At 35.7% G+C, this 21,794-nt stretch overlaps 1 protein-coding gene across 1 annotated transcript; it reads left to right on the plus strand.

Annotated features, from left to right (window-relative positions):
* The first annotated feature begins 4,077 nt into the window (after positions 1–4,077).
* LOC101889590 (uncharacterized) lies at positions 4,078–15,623 on the plus strand. Its single transcript, XM_005185578.3, has 11 exons — positions 4,078–4,303; positions 4,369–4,554; positions 6,421–7,072; positions 7,362–7,471; positions 10,275–10,490; positions 10,548–10,743; positions 10,812–10,963; positions 11,023–11,257; positions 11,314–11,732; positions 15,037–15,204; positions 15,270–15,623. Exons 1-11 carry the CDS (start codon positions 4,229–4,231, stop codon positions 15,462–15,464), a joined length of 2,604 nt encoding a protein of 867 aa, XP_005185635.2. The 5' UTR covers positions 4,078–4,228; the 3' UTR covers positions 15,465–15,623.
* The last annotated feature ends 6,171 nt before the right edge of the window (positions 15,624–21,794 follow it).

Below are 21,794 nucleotides of genomic sequence, written 5' to 3' on the forward strand. Positions count from 1 at the left end.
TTTCTGTTCAAGAGGTTTGTCTTTAGCTTTTTGGTCAGATTTATGACCACTTAACCGTGTTTTTATTTTTGTTTTTGTTGTCCCAACATATACTTTATTGCATACGTTGGACCCGTCGCCATTGCATTTTATTTTGTATACAACATTGGATTTGTCATCTTGAGGAGTTTTTGATTTTGTTCTGCTGAAAAAATTGTTGTTAGTGTTGGTGCTTCTCAATGCTAACTGATATTTTTCTTTATTGTACAAATTTGAATAAGAGAAATTTTGAATAAAAAGTTATGTTAATTCGTAAACAATTGTTGAAAAATAATATCATAACAATCTCCGATTGGCGTCGTAAGAAAACATATAAAATTCTACTTTTTTTTGAAAAACATTTCAAAACTTTTGACATATCAAGGTTCCCAAACGTTGATACATCTACCTATATTCTTCTACCATGGTTTAACAATTATATTATAGAACGTTTACAGTTTACTGGATGGATTACCGGATGGATTTAAATTGTCAAATCCATTGCATATACCGCAAATAATTTTTAAAAAAAGAAATGGCCTGTTGCAGAATTTCCAGAATGTAATCATTTTTATTATGATAACCGATTTTACCTTTATTAAATCGAAAAAAAATGCAAAATAGTGGATTCCAGCAGGATCTGGGACAGAGTAAAGGTTAATCTTGGCCTTACGAAATAATTTCTCCTGTAAGAATTTCAAAATCTCAAAACTTTTTCCTCTTTCTGTAGTTTAGAGTTATTCAAGAAATATCCGGTAACAAGTAATACCAATTATGTTTATTTGTAATGGAATTCTCTAGCTCATTTTTTGAGTTACCGACAAATATCGTTAAAATTAAAGCGCAAACTAATATAATAATACTAGTAGGGAAAGGTCAAAAGTCGGGAGTGACCGACTATAAAATACCCTACAACACTATGCGTATTTAGTAGAGCTCCCGTAACAAGAAAAAATATGAGAATTTATGTGAAGTAGATCACTAATCATGGCAATCACAATTTTGGAACTATATCAAATTCTGAATCGATTTTCAACAAATTTGACATAGGCCTTTGTACTTCTATTACCAAATAAAAAGCATTTTTTGGAGCAATAGATATACCAAAAAGAGATTCACCAAATAGAAAATTTATATATTGTGAACAATAACCGTAAAATCGGATGAAATTGTATATTGAAGCTATATAAAAATCTGATCCGATCTCGATAAAATTTGAAACAGGTATTTTCGAGCTGTAAACAATGTCTGCTATTAAATATCATTGTTGGAAGGACTTAAATACAAATTTTTTTCTCTCAATAATAAATAATGAATGCGATCTGCATTTTGATCACAAAAATACATGGACAGAAGGACTGACATGCATAAATCGACTCAGAAAGTGATTCTATGAAGATCCTCAAAAGGGACTATGGGGCTATCTCGCCTTCTTCTCCATTTTACAAACAAATGCCCAAAAACATAATACCCTTACCACTATGTGATGTAGGGTATAAAAATTAACAAGTAAAAAAGTTGTAAGTTCGACCGGGCCGAACTTTGAATACCCTCCACCATTTGGAACGAATTTGGCAATTTTCAAAAACAAAATACCGAATGAGCTGTTATATTAAGATCTACACGACGTCATGGACTGCATATATAACATTATGATTTTAATTATTTTTATACCCTCCACCTTGGAAAGGAGGGTATATTATCTTTGTCATTCCGTTTGTAACATCCTTAAATATTCGTCGTAGACCCCATAAAGTATATATATTCATAATCAGCATAAAATTCTAAGTCGATTTAACGATGTCCGTCTGTCTGTCTGTCTGTCTGTCTGTTGAAATCACGATACAGCCCACATTGTTTGACGTAGAGCGCCAAAATTTAGCAGAGCAATTGGTATTGTGTCTAGGATGGTTGGTATTGAAAATGATATATCGGTCCACGTTCTGGTATAGTCCCCATATAACGGTATCTCCCGATATTCGGTATTGTGATGATTTATGCCACATTTTTTCACGGATTTGTCTGAAAATTGGTATTTGTAGGTCATAATGGGTCCCTGTACGTGTGGCGAAACATTGCATGTATAGGTCCATGTTTTGGTATAGCCCCCATATAATGGTACCTCCCGATATTCGATGTTTTGACTATTTTTGCCACATTTTTTTTTTAACGGATTTGTCTAAAAATTGGTATTTGTTGGTCATAATGGGTTCCAGCTCCGTTGGCAAAACATTGCATGTATGGGTCCATGATTTGGTATAGCCCCCATATAACGGTACCTCCCGATATTCGGCATTTTAATGTTTGTTGCCACATTTCTTCTAATATTTCCTTTACCCTTAGGTGGAGGGTATTAAAAGTTTGGCCCGTCCGAACTTAATGTTTTTTTACTTGTTATTTTCTTGGCTTAATATGTCAACTTTTTATACCCTCCACCATACTATGGAGGGTATATTAATTTTGTCATTCCGTTTGTAACTCCTCGAAATACTCACGTCAGACCCAACAAAGTATATATATTCTTGATCAGCGTAAAATCTAAGACGATTTAGCCATGTCCGTCTGTCTGTCTGTCCGTCTGTCTGTTGTAATCACGCTATCTTTCGAACAAATTGAGATAGAAGGCTAAAATTTTGCACACATGTATATTTTTCCAGTAGGCAGGTTAAGTTCGTAAATGGGTCATGTAGGTCCAAGTTTTCATATAGCCCCCATATAACGGTACCTCTCGATATTCGGTATTTTGATGATTTTAGCGACATTATTCACCGGAATTGTTTCAAATTTGGCATTTGAAGTTCGTAATGGATACTACAGCCTAAGACAGAAAATTATCTGTGCAGGTTCACGTCTTCGTATAGCCCCCATATAACGGTACCCCCCGATATTCGGTATTTTGATGATTTTAGCGACATTATTTAACGGAACCGTTCCAAATTTGGTATTTGAAGTTCGTAATAGATACTGAAGCAGAAAACAGAAAATGGGCCACGTAGGTCCACGTCTTCGTATAGCCCCCATATACCGTACCCCCCGATATTCGATATTTTGATGATTTTAGCGACATTATTTAACGGAACCGTTCCAAATTTGGTATTTGAAGTTCGTAATAGATACTGCAGCAGAAAACAGAAAATGGACCATGTAGGTCCACGTCTTCGTATAGGCCCCATATACCGTACCCCCCGATATTCGGTATTTTGATGATTTTAGCGACATTATTTACCGGGATTGTTTTAAATTTCGCATTTGAAGTTCGTAATGGATACTTCAGCCCATGCCAGAAAATTGTCTGTGCAGGTCCACGTCTTGGTATAGCCTCCATATAACGGTACCCCCTATATTCGGCATTTTGATGATTTTAGCTACATTATAAACAAATTTTTCTTCATGTTTCGCATTTAAATGTTGTAATAACTTATGACAAAAGTTGCCTATGCATGTATACGTCGTCGTATAGACATTCGGTATTTTTAAGATTTTAACAGAATTTTTAAAGGATTTTTTTTATTTTATTTATTTATTTATTTTATTTTTTTGGAAATTGCCAAATTTGTACCAAATGGTGGAGGGTATTAAAAGTTCGGCCCGGCCGAACTTACAGCTTTTTTACTTGTTTTATTTATGTGTGTATTCTTTTCAATAATAAAAACTGTTCAGAAAATATTTAAATTCGGGTTAATGCTGATTGCAACGTATGCATTGACAAAATCTACAGTTTTTTGTAGCGGAATGAACCTTAAGAGATATATAGAAAATGATTTTGAAAAGAAATTTTGACCTTTCATTAAGTTTTCGCGGTTTTCAATTATTTATTCAAAACCAATGCAAAAAGTTGTTTGGTTTTTTGATTGTTTTTAAAGTAATTCTGACGTTGCAAGCCAAACAGGTAGACCTCTATACTTGAAATTTTTTCAAAGTTAGCCTACCTTGTCTTCATTGTACCATGCTAGACAGAAGAAAAATTTGCATTATATTGACGATTGGCTGTCAAGCTTAGCTGTCGTATTGATATAGTTCATTCTTGTCCTAACAAAAGGCACACTAATACTGTTGCCACGACGACAAAACTATTTGTTTGTCGTTAATAATTTGTTGAAAAACTGGAGGAATTGAAACGAATTTCAGCTAGGAATAAAGTAGCTTATTGTGCAAATAATAACATTTAAACATTTAAAGAAGAAGAATAATAAAAAAAAAAAACTACAAAATGGAGGTTATGGAAGAAGGCAATCTTATGGACCGAGTTCCAATTTTATTACAACGTGATTTGGAATTCTATCAGGTATTTATTTTATAAGACTGTAAAATGTGTTATTTGTATTATGTAATTAATTTTTTAAATTCCAGACCCATCAGCGAGTATTGCAAGAACGTCTTTGTACTGGCGTTGTAGGGGGTAAATTGGATTTCCCACGTTATGCTTCTTTTGCTGCCATAAAAATGATTTTATGGTGGGAAGATGAATATTTCGCCTCATATCGCAAACATTCGGGTCTGCTGCATACGGAAAAGGAATTGAGTGAAGGAGATTTTGTAAGTGCAAATAATTATTTAATAATTGAAAAAAAGTATTATTTTAAAACTGGGATGGGAGATCTATTGTGACATTTCTTTAATTGGATGGTACCCAAGAATTTTCTTTAGCTTTATGTTAGGTATGTCTGGTTACTTTTCCTGCAGGAATTGTCCAGCAACTTCTTTCTGAGAAAGAGAGGTAGTTTTAAGCTGGGAATACATAAAGCGCTTATCTGGCTGGCTTCTTCGGAGATGATCAAAGGAGAATAGGGTCAAAATCGAACTAATTCAACCTAAAACTCCTTTGTTCCTCTACGAAGAAGCCAGTCGATGACTTAAGCCAGCCAAATATGCGCTATATGTATTTTCACCCTTATTCTTTTTTGCAAGAAAACTGTGAAAAGTAAAGTGAAAAGTAAGCAAACAGGCGGAATAAAATAACTTAAGAACCCAAAAATAAATCGAAAATCAAAACGATTGTGCTTGCGTTTTTATACCCTACAGTTTGATTGGGCCAAAAATTATGTAACACCTTGGTATTTCGCCGAGCTGAGTCGATCTAGCTATGTATGTCCGTCCGTCCATCTGTCCGTCTGTCCATGTTAATTTGTAATCACTCTACAGGTCGCAATTATGGCCTGCTCTTCACGAAATTTAGAATGGAGGTGGGGCGGGAGCCAGAATAGAGATGATCGCATAATATTTAGGGGTTGAAATGGACCAAAAACTGAAACATGTTCGATTCGATCCGATCCTGTCCGGTTAGGCTCAGAAGGGCGAGGCTTATTCTTTTTAAAAATGCCCGCAATATATTTAGGGGTTAAAATGGACAAACAGCTAAAAATGTTCCTGATTTTGCAGCCGGTCACTCCTCCATACTATGGTGGCCTTTTATACCCTCCACCATAGTATGGAGGTTATATTAAGTTTGTCATTCCGTTCGTAACACCTTGAAGTATACATTTTAGACCCCACAAAGTATATATATTCTTGATCAGCATAAAATTCTGTGTCGATTTAGCGATATACATCCGTCTGTGAAAAACACTCTAGCTTCCGAACGAAATGAAGTAGATTGATAAAATTTTACTTAAATGTATATTTTGTGTGCAGGACTTTTGGTATTGAAAATGGGCCATGTAGGTCCAGGTCTTCATACAGCCCCCATATGACGGAACCTCCCGATATGCGGTATTTTGATGATTTTAGCGACATTGTTTACTGGAATTTGGTATTTGAAGTTCGTAATGGATACTACAGCCTATGCCAGAAAATTGTCTGTGTAGGTCCACGTCTTCGTATAGCCCCCATAAAACGATACCCCAGCTATTCGGTATTTTGATGATTTTTGGGACATTTTTACCTGAATTATTTCAAATTTGGTACTTGGAAGTTCGTAATGAATACTACAGCCTATGAAATAAAATTGTCTGTGCATATCCACGTCTTCGTATATCCCTCATATAACGGTTTCTCCCGTTATTGGGTATTTTGATGATTTTAGAGTCATTATTTACCGGAACTATTTCAAATTCAGTATTTGAAGTTCGTAATGGATATGACAGGAGATTGTCTGTGCAGGTCCACGTCTTCGTATAGCCCCCATATAACGGTACCTCTCGATATTCGGTATTTTGATTATTTTAGCGATATTATTCACCGGAATTGTTTCAAATTTGGTATTTGAAGTTCGTAATGGATACTACAGCCTAGGACAGAAAATTGTCTGTGCAGGTTTTACGTCTTCGTATAGCTCCCATATAATGGTACCTCCCTATATTCGGTATTTTTATGATTTTAGCGACATTATTAATTGACTTTTTTCTAAGTTTTTTTTTATTCCATAACCAAGTAACTTGTTTCCTGTGTCATATCTCTTTTCAGTCTTCGGTGGTTGTAAAGACCTCAGATCCAGATAAATTTGTTGGCATTGTAACCAAATCAGCGGACCTACTGTTAGAACATTTACATGTCCTGTCACAAGAATCTCTGGATCATGCCGATCTCTCGGTGTTGACGGCAACAATTGGCGCTGCAGCTTTGGTTCGCAACTGTTTAAATGTCTATCTACAGGCTTGCACTACAAAAATATGTCCCCCGAAAGGCGATGAGAAAGGTGGAGCATTGAAAATCTCACTTAAACAATATTCCCAACTGTCGGAAGCTTTGGCAGAACGTCTTTTGGATCTGCATTGTCGACTTCTGTTGCTCTATATTGTTCAAGATGCCGATGCCCTGCATTGGGAAGACACTGAACCATTTTTTGAATCCGAACGTGGTAGCTATACCATTCAAATGTGGTGGCTGTACATGTGCGGCACCAAAGATGATCTATGGAATTCTGTGCCACCGAAAATGGCACAACGCATCTTTGGCGGTATGCTTAATGAGACCTTGAGCGTGTTGACGGTACGCTATTCGCAGATTGTCACCAGCAATGCTCGTGCTCAATTGCATTTGTGTGATATTTGCAATTTGTTGTTTTGCATTGCAGAACTGCTGCCACATGTCAGTGAAAGTGGGGAGGCATATGTGGGTAAGTGGTGGAATAACCTATAGCCAATGGCAATGGGAGGACTTGTAAGTATTCCCAGAGGGAGTTAACGGAAATTCTAAGTTCTTACAAAAGAAAGAATTTTCCTAATGATATAGCTAGACCCCCCCATTAAGCATAATTTCTAATTCGCCCTATGCGTTGTTAAAATTTAACCAAATGGAATTGCCTCTAATTAACATTTAATTATCATATTTACAGCATCTGTTTTGTGCATCTTCATATCTTATATATGTGCATTTGTGTGTGTGTGTTTATTTTATTCTCCCAGGATTACAGCTAAATAACCAAAGTGTCATTATACGCGACATACATGCAAAGTGCAGGGAACTCTTCTATTGCCTCCTGCTGAGGGGTGCACCGCTTGGAGTGCTCTCAAAGGTTTGTTGTATTCGTTGGATGGATGCACTTTTACCTTATTGCCACCAACTGGAAAAAGTTAAGAAAAACAAAATGAATAAGTTAAATATTTTCACAATGATTCAAAATTATGCAAATTTTTGGATGTATGATATAATGTGGTGATGTACTATTTAGAGGGTATATATCATTTGATACGGCCAAAACGTGATTCATCGAAATAACGGTTTTAGACCCTAGGTCTCTTTGGACCAAATCAGTTTCAGGACATTTGGAGTCGATCTAGCGATGTCCGTCCTTCCGTCTGTTTGTCTGGCTGGTGCGCACGATAACTCTCGAAGGGAGTATACGATTTAATCCAAACTTGGTCAAACTTAAATCGAGTTCCGGGATGAGCAATATCGGTTCGCTCCCTCTGGTACAACCTCCAAAAAAGCTCGAAGTTTCAAAAAAATTTACTGCACAGAAAGAAAAAGCATAATCCGATTTTGCTAGAAATTTGCAAATTCTAATATTTATATCAGTGTTAGGTCAGGTGAGAAAAATGGACAATATCAGTCCACTCCATAATGTACCTCCCCCAAAAAGTGTTATAATTTCGAAAAATTATAACTTTAATAAAATATGATGTAACACCACGGTTCTCTTCAAATTACACACATTATTAAGCAAAGGTCTGGTGTGAAGATGGTATATATCGGTCCACACCTCCTTCTCCCCAACAAAGGGTTAACATTTTGAATAACCATGAAACTCGTAAAACGCGAAATAAGCATTCTATTCTTTTCATTTCATTCATTTCATGCAATCCAATATATCTACTTAAGCAAGATCAGGTGTGAAGATGGTAGATATCGGACAACTCCTTCTGGTACATCCCCCACAAAGCGTCAAAATGTTGAATAGTTGTAACGTTTATAATAGTTGAACTAAAAGTCCAATTATTTTCAAATTTCGCACATATTAATACTTCCACAAACACAAGGTCTGGTATGAAGAATGGATTGAACGGACTACTCCTTCTAGTACCTCCCCAACAAAGGTTTAACATTTGGAATAACTATTAAGTACATAAAACGCGAAATGAGCATCCGTCCAAATACCTCTATCAACATCCCACAACGTGTCAAAATTTCTAATAAAATTTTTATCAGACTTATGTCAGATACGGAATTGAATATATGGGCCCACTCCTTCAGAACCTCTCCTATGAAGCGTCAACAGTTTGAATAATCATAACGCTAGTCAAAATATACAGAGTGAGATAAAAAACTGCAACTAACTTCAGACTGCTGTCATTTCTAAGCCACTCGTTCGACAGCTGTTAAAATTATTCCAGTGACAGCTCATTATATTGTTTACAAGCGTACAAAAGCATTTTGGTGAGAATTTTCCAGAAAAAAAGTTATTCGTGATGGAATGTGATGGAGTGTGATAGTGTGATTTCTTTATATTTGGCTGGAAATCCACTTTTGGTTAGAGTTCTCCAGCATTTAAATGTGAACAAATCTTTTGTGTCTCGTATCATTTTTCGTTTCCGTGATACTGGTAATGTAGCCCGACGTCAAGGAAGTGGACGGAAGAAAACAGCAACATAAGCAGAAATGGTTCGAAAAATAAAGAAGCGACTTTATCGAAACTCGCATCGCAGTGGCCGAAAAACGGCTCGTGAGAGCTAAAGAGTTGCTTCGCTTGGAGACCTGTCGAATTTGGTTTTCTCCAAAGAGATAACATTCGTTGTCCAGCAGTTTGTAACCAAACAAAATTATCATGTTTACTTGCCAAAGAGGTCAGCTGAAAATTTGCACCTTCGGTTGGTCACCAGAACTCAAGCGCCGGCCATGGTGAAGGTGTGGGCCGACATTACAGCCGATGGTCGCTCTCCTTTCTTATTAATCGACCGTGGCATCATAATAAATACCGAATATTGTCGCGTAAATATTCTGGAGGGTGTATTAAAGCCTTGGACACGCAAACATTTTAGCCGCAGAACTTGGACATTGGAACAGGACACAGCACCATCGCACTCAGCACGCGCCACTCAAGAATGGTTACAAAATGAAGTTCCTCGCTTCATTTCCAGCGCACAATGGCCACCTAAATCTCCGGACGCCAATCCGTTGGACTATTGTGTCTGGAGTATTTTTGAAAGTAAGGTTGGCACTAAAAAATACCAAAGTGTCGATCACCTCAAGCAAGCGCTTCGCCGGGAAATGGGCCAAAATATCGCAGAGCAACATTCGGTTTCATTGGCCGTTTGAAGGCCATAATTCGTGCCAAAGGTGACCAATTCGAATAAATCTAAACTTATTCTAAAATTTGATGTTATTTCCGACATTTTGTGCTTTCATTCAATAAAATTAAAAAAACTGTTAAAAATTATTGCGTTTGACTTTGTTGCAGTTTTTTATCTCACCCTGTATATTAGCTCCCTCTGAAACCAGATTATAACTGCTCTAAAGCCAAATGTTGAATCTTTCCGACTTAAAATAAACCTGGTAGCGAGAAGATCTATTTTTGTACGGTAAATCAGGTTTAATATATCCTGATTAAGCAATTAATCCTAATAATGTGGGTTAGTCCGGATAAAATGTTGAGCTATTAGCAGTTTAATTGGGAGAATGACTCTCATCGTGATATAAGTGCTTTAAGTCCCTTTGGAAGCAATCGCGGTTTTAAGACATTTGAAGCCAATCTAGAAATGCCCGTATGTCCACAGGTCCGCATGTCTGGTTGGTGTGCACAATAACATCCAAAGAGATTATCTGTTTTGATTCAAATGTTATACATCTTCCTGAAACTATTGACATTGATATTTTTCAAGGTTTTCCGCAAAGGTTTGGAAAATATGGAAATGTTTTCATCACGCCACGGACTACCAAGTGCCTGGATAATATTTGCCCTATCGCGAATGTTTCCCAAGGATCAGTCATGTCAGTGGGTAACCGAGTTTGCAGATCTGAATACAAATAGCGCCATTGCTTTGGAGTTGAAAGTTCTTTTGGCATTTCCCGAAGCTGATTGGTCATTTTTGGTGAAGGTAAGGCAATCAAAAGCGGAGATCTTTTCAGAAATAAATTAAAGCTTACCTCCAAAGGTCCTGCTAATGCGTGATGCCCATTTGACGGGTATTATATTGAGGCATCTCTTGCAGCATTTGCCATCATCGGAGAACTTTAAAAATGTCGCCAGAAATTCTTTTGTTGAGGCAGCCACGGAATCGAAAAAGTGTGAGGGTTTTTTGTGTCGCGGGGAATGTTTTAAGGTGTCTGATTTGTTGGCGGAGGATGTGGGTAAGGATACAAACATTTAAAAAATCTTGAAAACTATTTATACCTGCTCTATATTCCTTCTTTTCGAGATCCTGTTGGTCAGTCCAATTGCCAGATAGTTTTGTCTTTGACTTATCTATTGGTGGCCTTGGGCAAAGCCGTGGATATAAAATCATGCCTGGTTAAAAATTTGGAGGAAGTTGGCCTGCCAGGCTGGAGTGATTGTTTGGATAAAAGACAGGTAGATATCTATAGCCATCATCATGACATTAGGTAAATTGTTCATGGAAATTCGTTCAGGTTTGGAACCAAAAACGTCCTCCATGGTTGGAAGCTATTATGCATTTTGTCTATCCAGTGCTGAACACAACGGTGGACATGCTAATAAATGCTGTGGAGGCTGGAGCTAGTATGTATCAAGCTATGTCCTTGGCTCTAACCTGTGTATCCGAAATGTGGGATTGCATACCGGAGGGACTGTACAAGGTTACATCTTTACTGCAAGATATAACACCAGTTTCTACCAGACCACTGAGTAGGTGTTTCCATACCATATTGAGAAACAAAAATATACCTTCAAAACATTTTTAGGTGATTCGGTTTTGATGCAAGTTATGTTTGCCGGCCTATATACGGAACTCATAAAAACAGCTGAGAAATTTGAAAAATCCAATGAACAAGACAAGGCTTCAATTTGTTATACGATCTCCGAGGCCATCTGTTCCATTGACGAAGATGATAAGCATACCGATCAAATCGATTTGTTTTTGAAACAGGCCAAAGATAGCATCATCCTGGAGACTTTTGCAGATTCTGGACGCCGAGTTGGTGGCATGAGTGCTGTTAGCACGGTAAAAATAGATGAAATTGGTACAGCTGACTCAGATCGCATGAGTCATAGTCCGCCGGCTAACTATGCTATGGAAATGGATGTGGGCATAACCGATTTTGTTGCTGAGGTGTTGGCAAGTGACGTCCTAACAACGGACATTGGAAAACAGGCATTGAAGGTAAAACGAGATATAATGATTTTGAAAAAAATGTTTGTCTAAAAGTTTTCTTTCGAAAATATTTTTGTTATTGAAAGGCCATTATCGAAAAATTTTTATCGAACCATTTTTGTATAGAAAGAGTTGTTATCGAACAACTTTTCCACAGAAAAATATGTTATCGAATAACTTTTCTATAGAAAACATCGTTATCGATCCACTTTTCTATAGAAATAGCTTTTATCGAATAACTTTTCTATGTAAAGAGCTGTTATCTATATAGAAAGATTTGTTATCGAACAACTTTTCTATAGAAAGAGTTGTTATCGAACCACTTTTCTCTAGAAAAAGTTCGTTACCGAACAACTTTTCCATAGAAAAGTAAGATATCGAACAACTTTTCCATAATAAGTTTAGTTATCGAACATCGTTCCCATAGTTATCGAACAACTTTTCTAAAGAAAAGTTCGTTATCGAACAACTTTTCTAAAGAAAAGTTCGTTATTAAACAGCTTTTCTATAGAACGAGTTGCTATCGAACAGCTTTTCTGTAGAACGAGTTGTTATCGAACAGCTTTTCTATAGAACGAGTTGTTATCGAACAGCTTTTCTATAGAACGAGTTGTTATCGAACAGCTTTTCTGTAGAACGAGTTTTTACCGAACAACTTTTCTATAGAAATAGTTGTTATCGAACAACTTTTCTATAGAAATAGTTGTTATCGAACAACTTTTCTATAGAAATAGTTGTTATCGAACAACTTTTCTATAGAAATAGTTGTTATCGAACAACTTTTCTATAGAAATAGTTGTTATCGAACAACTTTTCTATAGAAATAGTTGTTATCGAACAACTTTTCTATAGAAATAGTTGTTATCGAACAACTTTTCTATAGAAATAGTTGTTATCGAACAACTTTTCTATAGACATAGTTGTTATCGAACAACTTTTCTATAGAAATAGTTGTTATCGAACAACTTTTTTATAGAAATAGTTGTTATCGAACAACTTTTTTATAGAAATAGTTGTTATCGAACAACTTTTTTATAGAAATAGTTGTTATCGAACAACTTTTCTATAGACATAGTTGTTATCGAACAATTTTTCTATAGAAATAGTTGTTATCGAACAACTTTTTTATAGAAATAGTTGTTATCGAACAACTTTTCTATAGAAATAGTTGTTATCGAACAACTTTTTTTATAGAAATAGTTGTTATCGAACTACTTTTCTATAGAAATAGTTGTTATCGAACAACTTTTCTATAAAAATAGTTGTTTTCGAACACCTTTTCTATAGAAATAGTTGTTTTCGAACACCTTTTCTGCAGAAATAGTTGTTATAGAACAACTTTTCTATAGAAATAGTTGTTATCGAACAACTTTTCTATAGAAATAGTTGTTATCGAACAACTTTTCTATAGAAATAGTTGTTATAGAACAACTTTTCTATAGAAATAGTTGTTATCGAACAACTTTTCTATAGAAATAGTTGTTATCGAACAACTTTTCTATAGAAATAATTGTTATCGAACAACTTTTCTATAGACATAGATGTTATCAAACAATTTTTCTATAGAAATAGTTGTTATCGAACAACTTTTCTATAGAAATAGTTGTTATCGAACAACTTTTCTATAGAAATAGTTGTTATCGAACAACTTTTCTATTGAAATAGTTGTTATCGAACAACTTTTTTATAGAAATAGTTGTTATCGAACAACTTTTTTATAGAAATAGTTGTTATCGAACAACTTTTCTATAGACATAGTTGTTATCGAACAATTTTTCTATAGAAATAGTTGTTATCGAACAACTTTTTTATAGAAATAGTTGTTATCGAACAACTTTTCTATAGAAATAGTTGTTATCGAAAAACTTTTTTTATAGAAATAGTTGTTATCGAACTACTTTTCTATAGAAATAGTTGTTATCGAACAACTTTTCTATAAAAATAGTTGTTTTCGAACACCTTTTCTATAGAAATAGTTGTTTTCGAACACCTTTTCTGCAGAAATAGTTGTTATAGAACAACTTTTCTATAGAAATAGTTGTTATCGAACAACTTTTCTATAGAAATAGTTGTTATCGAACAACTTTTCTATAGAAATAGTTGTTATAGAACAACTTTTCTATAGAAATAGTTGTTATCGAACAACTTTTCTATAGAAATAGTTGTTATCGAACAACTTTTCTATAGAAATAATTGTTATCGAACAACTTTTCTATAGACATAGATGTTATCAAACAATTTTTCTATAGAAATAGTTGTTATCGAACAACTTTTCTATAGAAATAGTTGTTATCGAACAACTTTTCTATAGAAATAGTTGTTATCGAACAACTTTTCTATTGAAATAGTTGTTATCGAACAACTTTTCTATTGAAATAGTTGTTATCGAACAACTTTTCTATAGAAATAGTTGTTATCGAACAACTTTTCTATAGAAATAGTTGTTATCGAACAACTTTTCTATAGAAATAGTTGTTATCGAACAACTTTTCTATATAAATAGTTGTTATCGAACAACTTTGCTATAGAAATAGTTGTTATCGAACAACTTTGCTATAGAAATAGTTGTTATCGAACAACTTTGCTATAGAAATAGTTGTTATCGAACAACTTTGCTATAGAAATAGTTGTTATCGAACAACTTTGCTATAGAAACAGCTGTTATCGAACAACTTTTCTATAGAAATAGTTGTTATCGAACAACGTTTCTATAGAAGTAGTTGTTATCGAACAACTTTGCTATAGAAATAGTTGTTATCGAACAACTTTTCTTTAGAAATAGTTGTTATCGAATAACTTTTCTATAGAAATAGTTGTTATCGAACAACTTTTTTTTAGAAATAGTTGTTATCGAACAACATTTCTATAGAAATAGTTGTTATCGAACAACTTTTCTATAGAAATAGTTGTTATCGGACAACTTTTCTATAGAAATAGTTGTTATCGGACAACTTTTCTATAGAAATAGTTGTTATCGAACAACGTTTCTATAGAAATAGTTGTTATCGAACAACTTTTCTATAGAAATAGTTGTTATCGGACAACTTTTCTATAGAAATAGTTGTTATCGGACAACTTTTCTATAGAAATAGTTGTTATCGGACAACTTTTCTATAGAAATAGTTGTTGTCGGACAACTTTTCTATAGAAATAGTTGTTATCGAACAACTTTTCCATAGAAATAGTTGTTATCGAACAACTTCTATGAAAATTATTGTTATCGAAAAACTATTCTATGAAAAATGTTGTTATCTCCAAAAAGTGTTTGTTTAACTTAAAAAAATTTAATTTGATGTTTTCCGATAATTTACAGGTCTGTTACAATTATTTAAAAAACAACAAAGAATGGCTTATGGAACAATTGGCCACCAGCGAAAATGATCCAAGCCCTTTTCAAGGCGCCCAAGGACAAAATATTAAAGAAACAAAACCCACACTGTTGAAAACTATGTTCTACATCGATCAACATCCATTTGATCAGGTAAGTTGGAAGAACTAATGTAACTACTTCCATCTGAAAATATTTATTGTTCCCATACGCTTCAGCTGCTAACAGGTTCCTTAAAAATCGATTATGTTACATGGCTGCAAACGCCCATATCACTGAATCCGGAACGTGCTTGGCTGCATTTGTCGCGTCGCTGTGATTTTCAAGAAGATGCCAAACTAACAATGCCGGAAGTAGCCATGGTGGCAAGCATAACGAAAATTATGAAGAAACGCAAGAACTATGGCAAGTAGGAAGAGAGGGAGAGAGAGACGTGCGTGCGGTGGCAAAATGAAGTTCATAAAACCCTTAAATGGCGACAAATCAAAATCTTAAACAAAAATTGACTTAAACAAATGCTATGAAATAAAACAGACTTCCAGTAGTCTGAAGGCTTTAAAGCTGTATGTAAGAGCGAACGTGTGTGTGCTTTTATATGAATTACTTTAGAAATGTTTGTGGTTGACAAATTTTTAAAGAGTTTAATCATGTAAATGCGGTTTCAGTTGGGCCAAGGAAATGAAGTGGAAAATTATACGTAAATCATACGCACTGTTGCTCTGAATGCTTGCCTAGCAAAAGGTAAAGGACCGGAATAAATGAATGGGAACATTTATGTCCTTATACGTGCGTATGCCTGCGGCAGAAGAGAGGAAGTGGGAGAGGGAGAGAGAGTATGTGTGAGTGTGTTTAAGAAAGACAAGGTATTTGTTATACCATGGCCTCACTTGTCCCTGTGTATGTGTGCCATACAATTGCTTATATTTAACAATTTTGTGGCAGAATTCCTGCTGTGGTGTCGTTTCATTTAGGCCAACAAATAATAAAGCTATCATAACAATACCTTAATGTTGTAATAATGCAAATTCACTTGAAGTAATCAACTTTTAAATTGCCTCTACATGCATATGCTCACTGTCAATGCTAATGAATTTCGCCATCCTGCAGAACAAAAGGAAAATATTTAAAAAATTAATTTTAACAAAAGAAAAAAGTAATGAAAGTAAAAGTAGCTTCTCTATATAATTCAATCGAAGTAAAATGTGAATTTTGATAGCAGATATACAGGGTGAGATGAAAAAACTGCAACCAAATTCAGACTGCTGTCATTTCTAAGTCACTCGTCCGACAGCTGTTGAAATTATTCCACTGACAGCTCATTGTATTGTTTACAAGAGTACAAAAGCATTTTGGTGAGAATTATCCAGAAAAGAAGTTATTCGTGGTGAAATTCAAGCGTGATAGTGTGATTTCTTTATATTTGGTTGGAAAACCACAAGTGGCTATCGTTAGAGCACTCCATCATTTAAATGTAAATAAATCTTTTGTGCCTCGTACCATCGCTCGTTACCGTGATACTTGTAGCGTAGCACGACCTCAAGGAAGTGGGCGGAAGAAAACAGCAACATCAACCAAAATGGTTCGATAAGTAAAGAAGCGACTGGATCGAAACCCGCATCGCAGTGTCCGAAAAATGGCTCGTGAGCTCAACATATCGCAATATTCCATTCGGCAAATATTGAAAAATGAGCTCGGGTTAATGCCTTTGAAATTCCAAAAAGTGCAAGAACTTACACCACAACAGAAAGAAAATAGACTCAAAAGAGCTAAAGAGTTGCTTCTCTTGGCCGGAAGTGGTGAACTGCCGAATTTTGTTTTCTCCGATGAGAAAACATTCGTTGTCCAGCAGTTTGTAAACAAACAAATTGATCGTGTTTACTTGCCAAAGAGGTCAGCTGAAAATTTGCACCTTCAGTTGGGCACCAGAACTCAAGCGCCGACCATGATGATGATGTGGGCCGCCATAACAGTCTATGGTCGCCCTCTGCTCGTATTGATCGAGTGTGGCATCAGAATAAATACGGAATATTATCGCGAAAATATTCTGGAAGATGTATTAAAGCCTTGGGCATGCATACATTTTGGCCACAGACCTTGGATATTCCAACAGAACTCAACACCATCGCACTCAGCACGCGCCACCCAAGAATGGTTACAAAATGAGGTTCCTCGCTTCATTTCCAGCGCACAATGGCCACCAAAATTTTCCGGATACCGGAAAGCAAGGTTGGCCCTAAAAAATACCAATGTGCCGATTACCTCAAGCAAGCGCTTCGCCGGGAATGGCCCAAAATACCGCAAAGCAAAATTCGGGCAGCGTGTGACGGTTTCATTGGCCGTTTGAAGGCCGTAATTCGTGCCAAAGGCGACCACTTCGAACAAATCTAAACTTATTTTAAAATTTGATGTTATTTCCGACATTTTTTGCTTTTATTTAATAAAATTAAAAAAAAAAAAAAAAAAACAAGTAAAAAACATTAAATTCGACCGGGCCAAACTTTTAATACCCTCCACCTTAGCGTAAAGGAAACATTAGAAAAAATGTTGCAAAAACCATTAAAATGCCGAATATCGGGAGGTACCGTTGTATATGGGCTATATTAAATCGTGGACCTACACATGCAATGTTTCGCCAAAGGAGCTAGAACCCATTATGACCTTCAAATACCAATTTTCAGACAAATCCGTGAAAAAATGTGTCAAAAATCATCAAATTACCGAATATTGGGAGGTACCGTTATATGGGGGCTATACCAAAACGTGGACCTATAATTACAATGACTCGCCACACAAACTGGGACCCATTATGATCTACAAATACCAATTTTTAGACATATACGTGAAAAAAATGTGGTAAAAACCATCATGCGCCATTCCTTCTGGTACCTCCCCAATAGCCAACACGATTATAAAATCCGAAATAACCATCAGACTTGCCACATATGAATATTTCCATGTATACAAGATCTGTTATAAAAATGTTTGAGATCAAACTATTTCTTCTGGTACCTACCCCCAAAGGGTACCAGATTTTGAAGAACAAAATTCAAAAATGAAAAGGGTCACAATGTTCAATACTTTTTTCTGTCATAACCTGCGAAACAAGTCAGCGATTCTTTACAACTTGTCATATCTAAATATTTCTCTCAACCAGAAACCTGGGATGAATATGGAATTTATGATTTTGCATAAAATTGAATATAAATTTTCGATTTTCTCGTAGTTTTGCCTATACCAATATTTTTCTGCATTAGATGAAGTATGAAAATGGAATACTTCGGTCAACTATATTTGGTACCTCACTCACATTTTCTAAAAATTATCACATATCTCATATAAAGTCAAACCTGGCACGTCGCAATATTTTTGTTATATTTATTTAGGTATGGTATGAAATGGACAATATTGGCCCATTTCTTCGGAACATACTCTATAGAGGGTAAACAATTTGAATAATCATAACAGAAGTCAAAATATATTTAAATAACTAAACATTGGCTGAGGGTATAGATGTGTCAGGAAAATCAACTGAAGACTTGTTTTAAGACACTTTACAAGCAACACCCATATCAACACCCCACACAGTGAGCCTTATATGAAATGAAGAAATATAAAAAATATATGTTTTTTCCTTCCTTTTTTTGTAATTAGAAAGTGTAAACCTATTCTTTACAAAATCTCTTTGTTAATCAATTCTTAAGAAATATGGGAACAATAAGCCGTATAAAAATGCCTTGAGTTGGCCTTTTTATTTATGAAATTGTTGCCTTGGAATCTCTACAATAATAGAGAGATTACAACGGCTTATAACGTTTTTTCCCATGACTTTTGTCAAGGCTCCTCAGCTTTTGACTACACCTAATAATTCTCATTCGTGTTCTTTTCAGATTTCTCACCTGCCTTATTTATTTTTTTTAAGAACACGCACACACACAACAATGTCCACATTGTTGTCCAAGAATGCCGGGGAAAAAACACACAAAAGAATACTTTTGTTGTATAACATTTCGAAATTAAATTAAGGTCACATTAAGACGTGACTTTAAAGGCGCAAATCGATTATGATGTCCTTTTTTGTCAACAGCTTTATAGTTCATAAACCGAGACTGGTTTTAAAACAAAAGGAAAAGAGAAAAACTTCGTCCTTGATGTGAGGTGGCACCTTAACGGCCAAATGACCTCATTAGATGTACATTTACGTGTTGTTTGTAATTACAGAGAGGGAGATAGAGAGCGAGAGACAATGACTGCAGTGTTGGTTGGCTATATGAAAAAGGACACCTTTTGTATGTTGCTATTTTATCGCATACACACACACCCAGGCACACTAAAAGGGTGTACAAGGGCCTTATATCACACTGGCAAGTTCCTTAGATAACGGAACATATTGTGTCGCGGTTTTTAATTGTTTATGGGCAGAACGCGGTTAATTCAAAGTGTTGAAGACGAGTACTGTTATATTGGGGAGAGGTGGTGTTGGTTTCGACTCTCATCTCTCATATGTAATTCAACAACAACAACATTGTTTAAGAGGGGTATAACGGGTAACTAATGTCTAATGACATACCTAGCAATCTTAATGTAAACAAAATATATATATTTTTTTATTTTTAATTTCTATGTTGGAGAATAAACTTGTCGTTGTTGTTGTAGCTGCAAATGTGCCCAACAAAAACACTTTGTTGCTCGAACATCTTCAACACTTAATTGTGATTATTATCCCACAAGGCGGCAAAAATTGACTATAAAAGAACACATTCATGCATATGTAGGTAGTGTGTGTGTGTGTGTGGTTAGAAATGGGGTATTCCATACAATTTTATTAAGAAGACCTAAGAAGTGTAAAGCTTAAGATCATCTTCCAATGGAAATGTAGTCAAAAAAGTTCGCTGATGAGGCTCCTGTTGACCCCTTTAAATAATATGCTCCCCGTGTAAGGCTTAGGGTATAATTAAGGTTTTAAATTTGGTTCTCAACATTCTTTGCGTCAATTGAATTTTGTACGGGAACAAATGCGAATCAATGCGAATAATCCGTTGTAAAGTGTACCGAGCCATGTCCAACTGCTGAAAACGGCGTTTTTGGGATGTTCTTGGGGACCTCTCAACACTGGCTCGTACGGCAGCGATATTCTCGGCCGATCGCCTTGGTCGACTTTTGTATGGCCTCTTCGGATTAGAAAGAGCCTTACCAGTCGAAAATTTTTCGTATAAACGCTTAATGGTGTTCTTAGAAGGCGCACTTCTCAAATTTTTTAATGTTTTAAAAGCACGTTGAGTTTTCACAATTGACTTCTTCTGTTGAATGTAAATTTCAGAGCGCTCGCGTGGTGTGTATTGGTTCATGGTAAAAATCAGCTTGGACTGACGCTTCAAACGCGGTATGTCATTAAGCGATGTGACATCTCTGTCAAAAGTTATGGCGTTGCCAGATGGGTCCGTCGAATATGGGCAACCCTGTACTATAATTATACCCTCAACTTAACTTTGTCATTCCGTTTGTAACATCCCTAAATATTCGTCGTAGATCCCATAAAGTATATATATTCATAATCAGCATAAAATTCAAAGTCGATTTGCCGATATCCGTCTTTCTGTCTGTTGAAATCCCGATACAGCCCACAATATTTGACTTAGAGCTTCAAAATTCTCCCAAGCTCCGGTGGCGGAAGATAGCATATATAGGTACACGTTTTGGTATAGCCCCCTACACCGCCCGATATTAGGTATTTTTATATTTTCACCACATTTCCAGCTCCGGTGGCAAACATTGTATGCATTGGACCAGGCTTTTGTATAACCCCCAAATAACGGTACCTTCCGATATTCTGTATTTTGATGATTTTGCCACATTTTCCCACGGATTTGTGCAAAAATTGGTATTTGTAGGTCATATTGGGTTCCAGTTCCGGTGGCAAAACATTACATGCATAGGACCACATTTTCGTATAGCCCCTAAATAATAGTACCTCCGGATCTTCAGAGTTTTGTTGATTTTTGCCACATTTTTCACGAATTTCTCCAAAAATTGGTATTTGTAGTTCATAATGGGTTCTGGCTCCTGTGGCGGAACTTAGAATGTATAGGTCCACGTTTTCGTATAGCTCCCACATAATGGTACCTCCGGATAATCAGTATTTGATAATTTTTTCCACATTTTTCCATGGATTTGTCTAAAAATTGGTATTTGTAGTACATAATGGGTTCTAGCTCCTGTGGCTCCCATATAATGGTACCTCCGAATAATCAGTATTTGATCATTTTTGCCACATTTTCCCACGGATTTGAGTAAAAATTGGTATTTGTAGTTCATAATGGGTTCTGGCTCCGGTGGAAGAACATTGAATATTTAGGTCCACGTCTTTCTATAACGCACACATAACAATACCCATCGAAATCCGGGTTTTTGATAACCCTAGTCACATTTACCCACGGAATTCTTTAAAATTTGGTATCAAAGAAGATTGACAATCCTTGAAGTATAAAAATGGCTTTTGATATTCAAAATGGGCTATACAGGTCTACGTTTAGGTACAGCCCCCATATAATGGTACCTCCCAATATTCGGAATTTTAATTTTAGATATAATATTCACCGAAATTGTTTTAAATTTCGAATTTGAAGTTAAGAATGGCTACTGCAGTCTATTACTGAAGATTGCCTATGCAGGTTCGGGTCTTCGTAAAGCCCCCATATATCGGTACCTAACTATAATCGGTATTTTGATGATTTTAGCGACATTAT

This window comes from Musca domestica, unplaced genomic scaffold (genome assembly GCF_030504385.1).
Source record: "Musca domestica strain aabys unplaced genomic scaffold, Musca_domestica.polishedcontigs.V.1.1 6, whole genome shotgun sequence".
Taxonomy (NCBI): Eukaryota; Metazoa; Arthropoda; class Insecta; order Diptera; family Muscidae; genus Musca; species Musca domestica.

Bases quoted from the DNA above. Each gene is read 5' to 3' on its own strand.
- LOC101889590 (XM_005185578.3), top strand. From the start codon at position 4,229: ATGGAGGTTATGGAAGAAGGCAATCTTATGGACCGAGTTCCAATTTTA. The intron at 10,964-11,022 runs GTAGATATCTAT...AAATTCGTTCAG, and splicing joins ATTGTTTGGATAAAAGACAG to GTTTGGAACCAAAAACGTCC. The intron at 11,733-15,036 runs GTAAAACGAGAT...GATAATTTACAG, and splicing joins TTGGAAAACAGGCATTGAAG to GTCTGTTACAATTATTTAAA.